General features: G+C 54.7%; 1 protein-coding gene across 2 annotated transcripts in view; it reads left to right on the top strand.

The window, feature by feature from the left end:
* Positions 1 to 300: 300 nt before the first annotated feature.
* gnb2 (guanine nucleotide binding protein (G protein), beta polypeptide 2) overlaps positions 301 to 10,874 on the top strand; it is an 11,648-nt gene continuing 1,074 nt past the window's right edge. The window contains exons 1-10 of one of the 2 annotated variants that reach the window (XM_066722348.1): positions 301 to 499; positions 7,281 to 7,390; positions 7,511 to 7,549; positions 7,723 to 7,829; positions 7,961 to 8,024; positions 8,129 to 8,291; positions 9,113 to 9,179; positions 9,686 to 9,887; positions 10,117 to 10,333; positions 10,774 to 10,874. The exon at positions 10,774 to 10,874 is cut by the window's right edge and continues 1,074 nt beyond it. In XM_066722348.1, the coding sequence (XP_066578445.1) occupies positions 7,334 to 7,390; positions 7,511 to 7,549; positions 7,723 to 7,829; positions 7,961 to 8,024; positions 8,129 to 8,291; positions 9,113 to 9,179; positions 9,686 to 9,887; positions 10,117 to 10,333; positions 10,774 to 10,874 (1,017 nt within the window). In that variant the 5' untranslated portion in view covers positions 301 to 499; positions 7,281 to 7,333. Of the gene's footprint in view, positions 500 to 3,604; positions 4,603 to 7,280; positions 7,391 to 7,510; positions 7,550 to 7,722; positions 7,830 to 7,960; positions 8,025 to 8,128; positions 8,292 to 9,112; positions 9,180 to 9,685; positions 9,888 to 10,116; positions 10,334 to 10,773 lie in introns of those variants that run through there. The other variant, XM_066722347.1, reaches the window with a different exon arrangement.

The raw sequence follows: 10,874 nt of genomic DNA, 5'->3' as shown, positions 1-10,874 counted from the left end.
GGGGGTTAATAGGCGGGACTCTGAGCACGGTAGTGTGTAACCGACAGATTATATATATATATATATATATATGAGAGAGAGAGAGAGAGAGAGAGAGACAGAGAGAGACGGTTGTAGCATGTTCGGTTGAATCTGCAGCAAAGGGAGGGTCTGAAGACTTTAACTCTTTCCACGCTGCAGTCAGGCGGAGTGGAGGGGTGGGATGGGGTAGAGTAGAGGGGGAGGAGAGGGAGGAGGAGGAGGAAGGGAGGAGGAGGACAAGGGGAGGGGTGCGACGCGACTGTGAGAGCTGAGATACCGGCATCGATGCACTGCCCGGCCGCGGAGGAGACATCAGGGCATCGGCCACCGGGAAGCCGCTAGAGAGCGAAGGGAGAGACGGAGAGACGGAGAGGAGGAGGGACGGAGGGAAAGACACGGGACAGAAAGCAAGGAAGGAAGAAAGAAAGACAGAGAGAGACACAGCGAGAGAGAGAGAGAGAAGCGAGGAGGAGAAAAGGTGAGGGGGGGGAGGGTGCTCCTTTTCATTCATTTATTAATTTATTGGCTCGTATATTTATTCCGCGCTGAGTGGTACACAGTGACTGCGGTCCATAATAACAGTCGGAAGGCGTGGACCGGAGCTGACCGAGGTGTGTGTGTGTGTGTCAGTGTGTCTGTGTGTGTGTGTGTGTCAGTGAGTGTGTGTCTCTGTGTGTGAGTGTGTGTGTGTGTGTCAGTGTGTCTGTGTGTGTGTGTGTGTGTCAGTGTGTCTCTGTGTGTCAGTGTGTGTGTGTGTGTGTTGTATAGATTACAGTGTGCGTTGTGTATTTAATCGCTGTGTGTGTTACTGTGCTAGCGGGCAGGTCTGTGGTGTAGTACGCATGTCAGACTAATGAAACAGCACGATGATTCGAATAAAAATCCTTACTTGTCCATTTGTGTTTGTTATCATGATGATAATATGTGTGTGTGCGTGTGTGTGTCGCTGTATCAGTGTAACAGTGTGGAGGGTTTTGTGTCAGTGTGTGTAGAAGTGTGTCAGTATGTACAGTAGTACAGTGTATAAGTGTCTCATTGTGTGTCTCAGTCTGTCAGTGTGTATAGATGTGTGTCAGTGTGTCTCTGTCCCAGTGTGTTGCTGTAGGGAGTCTCTCACACTCACACATGCATTCACTCTCACTCTCTCTCTCTCTCTCTCTCTCACACACACACACACACACACACACAGTCATTGTTCTGTGTCTTACAGTGAGTGAGTCTGTGTCAGTGACTGTATGTACAGGAGTTAGATTTAGTTTTTATTAACCAGTAGAGTTCTGCAAATTATATAACAATAGATGTGTATACATTGTGAGAGAGGGAAAGGGAGTGTGTGTGTCTGAGTGTGTATGAGATAGTGTGTGTGTGCGTGCGTGATCATGCGTGTGTCTGAGAGAGTGTGTTTGAGTGTGTGAGAGAGAGTGTGTGTCTGAGTGTATATGACATAGTGTGTGTGTGTTTCTGAGAGTGAGTGTGTGTGAGAGTGTATGAATGTGTGTCAGTGTGAGTGTGTGTGTGAATGAGTGTGTGTGTTGTGTGTGTATGTGTGTGTGTGTGTGTTTGCATGTGTGGGAGAGTGTATGTGTCTGAATGTGTATGATATAGTGTGTGTGTGTTTCTGAGAGTGAGTGAATGTGTGTGTGTCAGTGTTTGTCAGTGTGAGTGTGTGTGTGAATTAGTGTATGTATTGTGTGAATGTGTGTGTTGTGTGTGTGTCCGTCCATCTCTGTGTGTGTGTTTTTGTGTATTGTGTGTTGTGCTGTGTGCGTGTGTATTGTGTGTTGTGTTGTGTGTTGTATTGTGTGTGTGTTTTGTTGTGTGTGTGTGTTGTATTGTGCTGTGTGTGTTGTTGTGTTGTGTGTTTTGTTGTGTTGTGTGTGTTGTGTTGTGTGTGTGTGTTGTGTTTTGTTGTGTTGTGTTGTATTGTGTGTGTTGTGTTCTGTGTGTGTTGTGTGTGTGTGTGTTGTGTTTTGTTGTGTTGTGTGTGTGTCTCTTCCTGCTCATCCAGCATGGAACCATTGCTAAGGCTGTTGCTAGGCAACCCAGCCTCGTTACTGCGCTCTAACGAGGGCCGCAGATCTGGGCAGGTGGGCCGTACCATGGCTGCTCCAGCCAGAGGGGACATCCTCGCCCTCAGTGCAGCGGCCTCGCCCGCCTCCCCCTCCGAGGACAGGGCAGTTAGCCGGCTGTGGAGCCGCTCACACAGCAGGGAGGGGACGGCTGCGCTCTGCCGGTTCAAATCCAAACTCCGCACAGCTTTATTGTCCTGCCTGAGCGACATCACTGGGACGAGAGCGGTCCAGCGCTCAGGAGCAGGGCGATGGACACGGACATGCTGGACACGGACACGCGTGTTGTGTAGGGCTGTTGTGCCCACAGTGTCAGTGTGTGTCTGTGGATCAGTGACTGAGAGGTCAGTACAGGGGTCAGTGTGGCAGTGACAGTGGTCAGTACAGTGGACAGTGTGGCAGTGACAGTGGTGGTCAGTACAGCAGTCAGTGACTGAGTGGTCAGTACAGGGGTCAGTGACTGAGTGGTCAGTACAGGGGTCAGTGTGGCAGTGACAGTGGTGGTCAGTACAGCAGTCAGTGACTGAGTGGTCAGTGTGGCAGTGACAGTGGTGGTCAGTACAGCAGTCAGTGACTGAGTGGTCAGTGTGGCAGTGACAGTGGTGGTCAGTACAGCAGTCAGTGACTGAGTGGTCAGTGTGGCAGTGACAGTGGTGGTCAGTACAGCAGTCAGTGACTGAGTGGTCAGTACAGCAGTCAGTGACTGAGTGGTCAGTGTGGCAGTGACAGTGGTGGTCAGTACAGCAGTCAGTGACTGAGTGGTCAGTACAGCAGTCAGTGACTGAGTGGTCAGTGTGGCAGTGACAGTGGTGGTCAGTACAGCAGTCAGTGACTGAGTGGTCAGTACAGCAGTCAGTGACTGAGTGGTGGTCAGTGACAGTGGTGGTCAGCACGGTGTCAGTCTGGCCCTGTCACCGCCGACCTCTTGATTGGACACGCTTCCTATTCCTGTTGTGCTTCCCCACCCTCAGCTGCCCTGGGACACACTTCCTGTTCCCATCTGAGTGTGTATGTGTGTCAGTGTGTGTGTGTGTGTGTCAGTGTGTGTGTGAGAGTGTTAATGTGCGTGAAGCTTTTTGTGTTTCTGTGTTGTGTGTGTGTGTGTGTACAGTCTGGGCTCTGTCTGTTTGCACTCTTATTCGTTGTATAAGCCTGTGTGTGTGTGTACCGTGAAAGACAAACAGCCTCTGTGTGTGTGTGTGTGTGTGTGTGTGTAGTAGTACCAGTCTGCCTGTCACATGACCTCTCTCCAGGCAAACCGGCCTCACACACGAGAGCAGAAGCAGCGGGGGGTGGCGGGGTCGGTCCCCTCACGACAATAGTGCAATTCAGTTACAGTACAAGACGAACACACCTTCCGACGAACACTGTGACACTGTGGACGAATCCACGGCGCGCCTGCGGCTCTGTGAAATCATACGTCGAATCCCACCTCTCCAAAACTCCCCTCTCACCCCCATTCCCACATGGTATGGCCCAGCGTGAGTGGGCGTGGCTGTGTGTGACTGACGGGCAGTGGAGATGCGGGCAGCACTGGCGCGTCATTGCAAAGAATTCGCGAATATATAATTGATATCAAGATATACACACTTTCAACAGAGATGCATTATTTAATTCAGAAATGGACGCTTTTCTTGTGTTAGCGGAAAGAGCAGTTGATTGCCTGGTCTTTTAATTTACATATTATTATTATTATTATTATTATTATTATTATTATTATTATTATTAGCTAGTAATAATAAAGTCGTATTTTCTTTGTCTTCAATTGCTGGAGAACAAGAGGCGGCGATTTGTGTCGTTGTTTGATGTTTGGCTCGGCCAGGCGAGAGACGTAACGGGAGAGAGAGAGAGGGAGGAGGAGGAGGAGGAGAGAGGAAGGAAGGAAGGAAGGAAGCGAGAAGCAAGCAAGAGAGCGAGCGAGGGGATCCGGCGAGAAAGAAATAAAGAAAGAAAGAGCAAGAAAAGCAGAGGAAAGAGCACAGCGGCGCTACAGTGTGTCGGGCGGCAGCGGGGCGCGGACGGCGGCTCTTTGAAGGACGTGTTGTCGTGTTACAGTTACACTGTCCCACACTGACGCTCTCACACGGCCCCTCCTGCACGGCGCGCATTGATGCTGCACCAGACCGGAGCACCGGGGCTCGCCATCCATGACCGGGCGGCCGGCATCGCAGCCACAGACGCGGACGTCTCGCCCTGAAAGCCGCGGCGCTGCCCTGCTGTGGGGGACGGGAGGCGGCCGGACAGCGGCCCCTTGAAACAGGAAGGCGGACGAGCGGCCGGGCGGGTCTCTGGGCGCTGGGAGCACCGGCGCTGTCGGCGGGGCAGTTTTCCTCTCTCGTCGAAAGGACGCGGAAACCGGCGGCTGTGTCGTAGCTCGGAGGGGAGGGGAGGGAGCTGAAGAGCGGGCAGCAGCCAGAGACTGAACCGCGGGCTGTTAGCCGGGCCCTGTGGGAAGAAGAAGAGGAAGCGGCGACACAGCAGACGCGCCGCTGGATCAGGCGACTGGGCGCAGGTAACGGCGGGCTGGAGGGGCACTGGCTGCCCAGGGCGGCGGGTGGCACCGGCTCGGGTTGGTCCGGTTCTTCCTGAAACCAGGGGATGCCTGGCGCTCTGTGCGCCCCGGTGCCCAGGGCAGGGGAGCGGTGTGTGCTGTGTGCGGGGCATGCTTAAGACCTGCACTAAAATGGGGTGTGTGTGTCAGTGTGTTGTTTTAATCTACACCCCGATGCTTTCATACTGGAATATGATCTTGTAATGCTTCTATTATTTAGTAGCAGTATGAATTATATATGCTTTTGTGTGGATGTGTCTGCTCGTCAGGGTGGGGTGCCAGCTCGGTGGTCGTGCTGCCGGGCCGGTGGCATCCTCAGTGACCGTGCAGCGTCCCCACAGCAGCGGGGCTGGTCTGGGGGGCTGGTCTGGGGCAGTGGGGCTGGTCTGGGGCAATGGGGCTGGGCTGGGGCAATGGGGCTGGGCTGGGGTTTTGGTCTGGGCAGCGGGGCTGGTCTGGGGCAATGGGGCTGGGCTGGGCAGTGGGGCTGGGCTGGGGTTTTGGTCTGGGCAGCGGGGCTGGTCTGGGGCAATGGGGCTGGGCTGGGCAGTGGGGCTGGGCTGGGCAGTGGGGCTGGGGCTATAGTCGCTGTGGTGGTACTGCTGCACTGGCGAGCTGCCCATCATGGACCCCTCTGTGATCCGGTCCCTGGCACTAGTCATGAAACCCAAGGAAGGGGCGACGGCACTGTAGTCCCACGACGTGCAAATGTGCCAACTAGATGGGGTTTAGCTTTGCTTATAAGATGCCTTTGTAAACGCGGAGCAGGATGCAGTGCCGTGCGAGCACAGTGTCGCCCCTCCCCCGCTGCTGCAATGCCTTGTTCCGTCTCCTGCCGCCTTTCTGTCATACGAACAGATGCACTACTTTCCTGCTGGGTGTGATGCGGTTGTTAAATCGATAGGTGATCGATATGGGGCTGCGCGTCTCCTGCGCGGCGGGCGGGGCTGCGGTGGTGTATCACTGCTCACGGCAGGCCGGCTCTGCGGCGCTGATAGCGGCGCTGTGCTCCGCGTTTGCCGGGGCTGAGCGGCGCAGGGCGGGGAGCTCCGCAGGCCGCAGCCGCGCTTCCGGGTTCCGCTCCGGGCTGAAGAGTCGTCAGAGCAGCGATAACACCGACTATTAGACCCGCAGAGCCCGGCCATGTGCGGAGGACACCCCGGGGACGGGCCAGACCCACCACCACCGATAACCCCCGTCAGTTAGAAACCAAATCCAGCCACCGCGGTGTGTTGCCGTGTCGAGTGATGTTCAGCCGGCGCTGACGCCCGGGCGGGGAGCAGGCTTTCGGGCCTACCGCCCCTGTGTCCGGCTGCACGCCAAACAACCACACAGACGCACTTACACCCCAGCGCAGCGTGGATTGAGCATCTGCACACGCATGCTCACCCCCTGAGGTGTCGTGCACACACGTTTTTCATGCATGTACACATAACACTAAAGGCAGACATGCCAGTTTGCCAGTTCAGCTCTCCTCCCCTGTCTCAGCCTGCTGTCTCTCCCTCTCTCCCTCTCTCCCCTGCTCCCAGCCCTCTCCTGGTCTCCTGCGTGAGTGAGTTTGCCTAATTTCCCCCAGTCGCCCTGCATTAACGCGGCGATCTCCCCCAGGACTCAGAGAGGCAGCTAATTGCTTCCTGTTGTAAAGAGAGGGAGAGGTGGAGAGACAGAGCAGAGGCAGGTAGAGCGATTAACTGCAATTAACTCGACTCCTGCTCTGATCCAAACCTCCATCCAAATTGACTCACAATAAGATGGGCTTCAGACGCCAGCCCTGTGTACAACTGCTATTAAAACTGGGACAGTGTGTGTGTGTGGTGTCAGCTGATATTTGCATGACTGTGTTGAAACCGCACACTACAGTAACAATGCAAATGGGCCTGCAAATTTACTCCGTAGGGAGAGAACCGTAGATAGAGGGAGAGGAAGAGAGATTGCCTGTCTCTCTCATTCCCTCCCTCCGTCCTGCTTTGCATGTGTCCTGTGTGGGTGTTGAGGGCCCTGTCTGTGATCCTGACCCACAGGCAGACGCAGAGGGACAGTTATCTGCATGGAAAGGGCGCTGTGGTCAGTTTTTGCATTTTTTATCATATTGTTATTGTACACTGCACTGCGCTTGTGTGTAGAGTCAGGGCTCTTTATACTTTAGGGGCCGTGTATGGTCGGGGCCCGTCTATACTGTAGGGGCCATGTGTCAAAGCGCTGTATTTGATTTATACAGTTAAGGCTAAAGATCATACTCGGTAATCTGAAATGTGAAATCTGCTATAATCTGGATAACCATCATCCCTGCTGCCTAACGAGGAGAAATTAGATTAGATGGGATTAGAGGGAATTACACTGTCAGAGAGGGAGAGAGAGAGAGAGAGAGAGAGAGAGAGCTGGGATCATTAATTGATTATTTTAATATTCAGCCTTTTATGAGCTGCTCGTGTGGCGCTTGTTGATGACATCACTGGCCCTCTGTGGAAGAAGATGCTTCAGGTTACGTTTTCTTCGAGAACTCCCCAGTCACATCGGTGAAGCTGATTTATTTTAATAACGGTTGAACCGGACGTCGAGAGGGGCATTTATTTGTCAACTTTGTTGACTTTTTACTGCCCATATTAAAGTGTAACTGCATCCGTTGTTGTCTTCCCCAGGTAGCTGATTGGCTGAGTGGCGGTGGGCCTGGGAGGCTAGCGACCAATCAACGATGAGTGAGCTGGAGCAGCTGCGGCAGGAGGCGGAGCAACTGAGGAACCAGATCAGAGTGAGGGCTGGAGGGACGGGGAGCGTGGGATGCTTGGGGGAGAGGGAGCTCTGGGAGGGGGAGTGAGGAAGAGAGTGGCAGCGGCTGTGTTTTAACCCCTTGTGTCCCCGTGTGTTTCAGGACGCCAGGAAAGCATGTGGAGACTCCACACTGACTCAGGTGAGACTGACGCACCCTCCATTGGATGACGCCTCTCGACCCGCTCCCTCTCCCCTCTCCCCTCTCCCCTTCCAGTCAAACAAGCAAAAATAACGAACACATTGTTTCTTTCCTGTCCCCTATGTGTCTCCTCTCCTCTCTGTCTCTCCCCTATGTGTCCATCTCTGTCCCAGATCACAGCCGGTTTGGACCCAGTGGGACGGATCCAGATGCGGACGCGGCGCACCCTGAGGGGACACCTGGCCAAGATCTATGCCATGCACTGGGGCACTGACTCCAGGTAACACACCTGAGCACACCTGGGACACTGGCACAGTCCACACACAGGCACCCCATGATATGAGTCTTCCCCTTTCTAATAACCTCTCTCTCTCACTCTCTCTCTCTCTCCCTCCCTCCCTCCCTCCCCAGGTTATTAGTCAGCGCCTCACAGGATGGGAAGCTGATCATCTGGGACAGCTACACCACCAACAAGGTACCGCCCCCTGTCTCCCCCTGCTGGTGTTGCTTTAAACCAATGTATCACTTAATCAGTCAAGAGTTTGATTTAAAATGAATAAGTAACCCCCTGCCCCCCAGATGCACGCCATCCCGCTGCGCTCGTCCTGGGTGATGACCTGCGCCTATGCCCCGTCCGGCAGCTACGTGGCCTGCGGGGGTCTGGACAACATCTGCTCCATCTACAGCCTGAAGACCCGCGAGGGCAACGTGAGGGTCAGCAGAGAGCTGCCCGGCCACACAGGTACACAACACACTCTCGCACAGGTACACGACACATTGTCTCACACACACAGATACACGACACACTCTCTCGCACACACACACACAGGTACACGACACACTCTCTCTCACACACACACAGGTACACGACACACTCTCTCTCACACACACACACAGGTACACGGCACACTCTCTCTCACACACACACACAGGTACACGACACACTCTCTCTCACACACACACACAGGTACACGACACACTCTCTCACACACACACAGGTACACGACACACTCTCTCACACACACACACACAGGTACACGACTCTCTCTCACACACACACAGGTACACGACACACTCTCTCTCACACACACACAGGTACACGACACACTCTCTCTCACAGTTACATGACACACTCTCTCTCCCACACACACAGGTACATGACACACTCTCTCTCACACACACACAGGTACACGACACACTCTCTCTCACACACACACAGGTACACGACACACTCTCTCTCACACAGTGTCAGTGCGCTCAGCGCTGTGTCTCAGAGGGCCGTTCCCTCCCTCCCAGATCAGTGTTAATTAACACTTGGACTCCTTCATTAAAATCCTCTTGCCTCGATTACCCAGGGGCCCCCTCTCCCTCGCTGGGATAGAAGAGAGGCAGAACAGAAGAGAGGGAGGGGGAGAGGAGAGGAGAGAGTCTGTCAGAGTGGGAGGGAGAACAGAAGAGAGGGAGGGAGAGAACAAGAGGTGGGAGGGAGGGAGGGAGAGGAGGCCGGCGCAGCTGTTACTGTCGAGTGGCTCCAGATGTTGACCGTGTCTGTCTGTCCTGCAGGCTACCTGTCCTGCTGCCGTTTCCTAGATGACAATCAGATCATCACGAGCTCAGGGGACACGACCTGGTGAGTCAAACTCAGAGGTGCTTTATTGGGGCAGGATGATCCCCGACACACTGGCTGCACGGCCGCCGCGCTCTGGACAGGCAGGAGTTTGCGATGGCGAGGCTGTGGGCGCTGAGCCAGCATTTAGTCAGAGTCTGTGTCTGTTATATTTGTGATGTGTAAGTATTCGGCCAATTGAATCTCGCTATTCTGCAGTTGGTTTTGTAGCTCTAATTCGTGTCTCCACTCTCCTGTGTGTTTGTTTTTAGATGTGTGTCAGTTTTCCCAGGTGCTGTTGTGGTCGTTGTGTGTGTCGGGGGCCCTGTGAGTCTCAGGACTCTGTCTCTCTAGTCCTTTGTAATGACAGTAACACATGATAAACACAACAGCAGCCGTGTTTCTGGCTCTGTCGTGTGTGTGAAGAGCGGGGGGACGTCTCCCTGGTCTGGGGGGTGTCCTGTGTCCACCTCTCCGGTCTGTCAGTGACCTCCCCTCTCTCTCTCTCTCTCTCTCTCTGTCTCTCTCAGCGCTCTGTGGGACATCGAGACGGGCCAGCAGTGCACCGTGTTCTCTGGGCACAGCGGGGACGTCATGTCCCTGTCCCTGTGCCCCGGTGGCCGCTGCTTCGTGTCCGGCGCCTGCGACGCCTCGGTCAAGCTGTGGGACGTGAGGGACAGCATGTGCCGGCAGACCTTCACCGGCCACGAGTCGGACATCAACGCCGTCTGTGTGAGGAGCGGGAGGGGGCTGTCTCTGGGGGTGTGGGGGGTCTGTGTGCACCTGGGGGTGTGTCCTCTCTCTCTCTCAGTATAATGTCTGTATTAACACTATCTTCCTCTCTCCCTCCCTTCCTCCCTCTCACTCAACTTTTCCCTTCCCTCCCTCTCCCTCTTCCTCTCTCTCCATCCCTCCCCTTCACTCATCTCTCCCCCTCTCTCTCTCGCTCTCCCTCTCTCAGTTCTTCCCCAACGGCAGTGCGTTTGCGACGGGCAGTGACGACGCCACCTGCCGCCTGTTTGACCTGCGCGCCGACCAGGAGCTGGGCCTGTACTCCCACGACAACATCATCTGCGGCATCACCTCGGTGGCCTTCTCCCGCAGCGGCCGGCTGCTGCTCGCCGGCTACGACGACTTCAACTGCAACATCTGGGACGCCATGAAGGGGGACCGAGCGGGTGAGAGGGAGGGAGGGAGCGGGAGAGAGGGGGAGGGGGCTGGGGGAGGTTTGTATAAGGAGAGACTTGGTCTCTCTGTCTCTGTGTATCTCTGTCGTCCATCTGTCCTCTCTCTGTCTGTGTGTGTCTGTCTCTCTGTCCTCTTTCTCTGTGTTTGTCTGGCTTCCTGTTTCTCTCGCTGTCCTCTGTCTCTTCCTGTCTCTCTCTCTCTCTCTGTCTCTTTCTTTCTCTGTCTTCCTATCTCTGTCCTCTTTCTCTGTGTGTGTCTGGCTTCCTGTCTCTCTCTCTTTGTCTTCTCTCTCTCGCTGTCCGTCTTCCTGTCTTTCTCTCTGTCCTCCCTCTCTGTGTGTGTGTGTCCCTCTGTCTGTCTGTCCAGAGTGTTGTTAATTGTCCAGTAATTAGTGACAGTTGGTGCATTGACCCCGACTCCTCCCCCTCAGGAGTGCTGGCCGGTCACGACAACAGAGTGAGCTGTCTGGGCGTGTCGGACGACGGCATGGCTGTGTGCACGGGATCATGGGATAGCTTCCTGAAGATCTGG

This window comes from Amia ocellicauda, chromosome 14 (genome assembly GCF_036373705.1).
Source record: "Amia ocellicauda isolate fAmiCal2 chromosome 14, fAmiCal2.hap1, whole genome shotgun sequence".
Classification (NCBI taxonomy): Eukaryota; Metazoa; Chordata; class Actinopteri; order Amiiformes; family Amiidae; genus Amia; species Amia ocellicauda.
The sequence above is the reverse complement of the archived record's forward strand: the minus strand, read 5'-3'. Positions and strand labels throughout refer to the sequence as shown.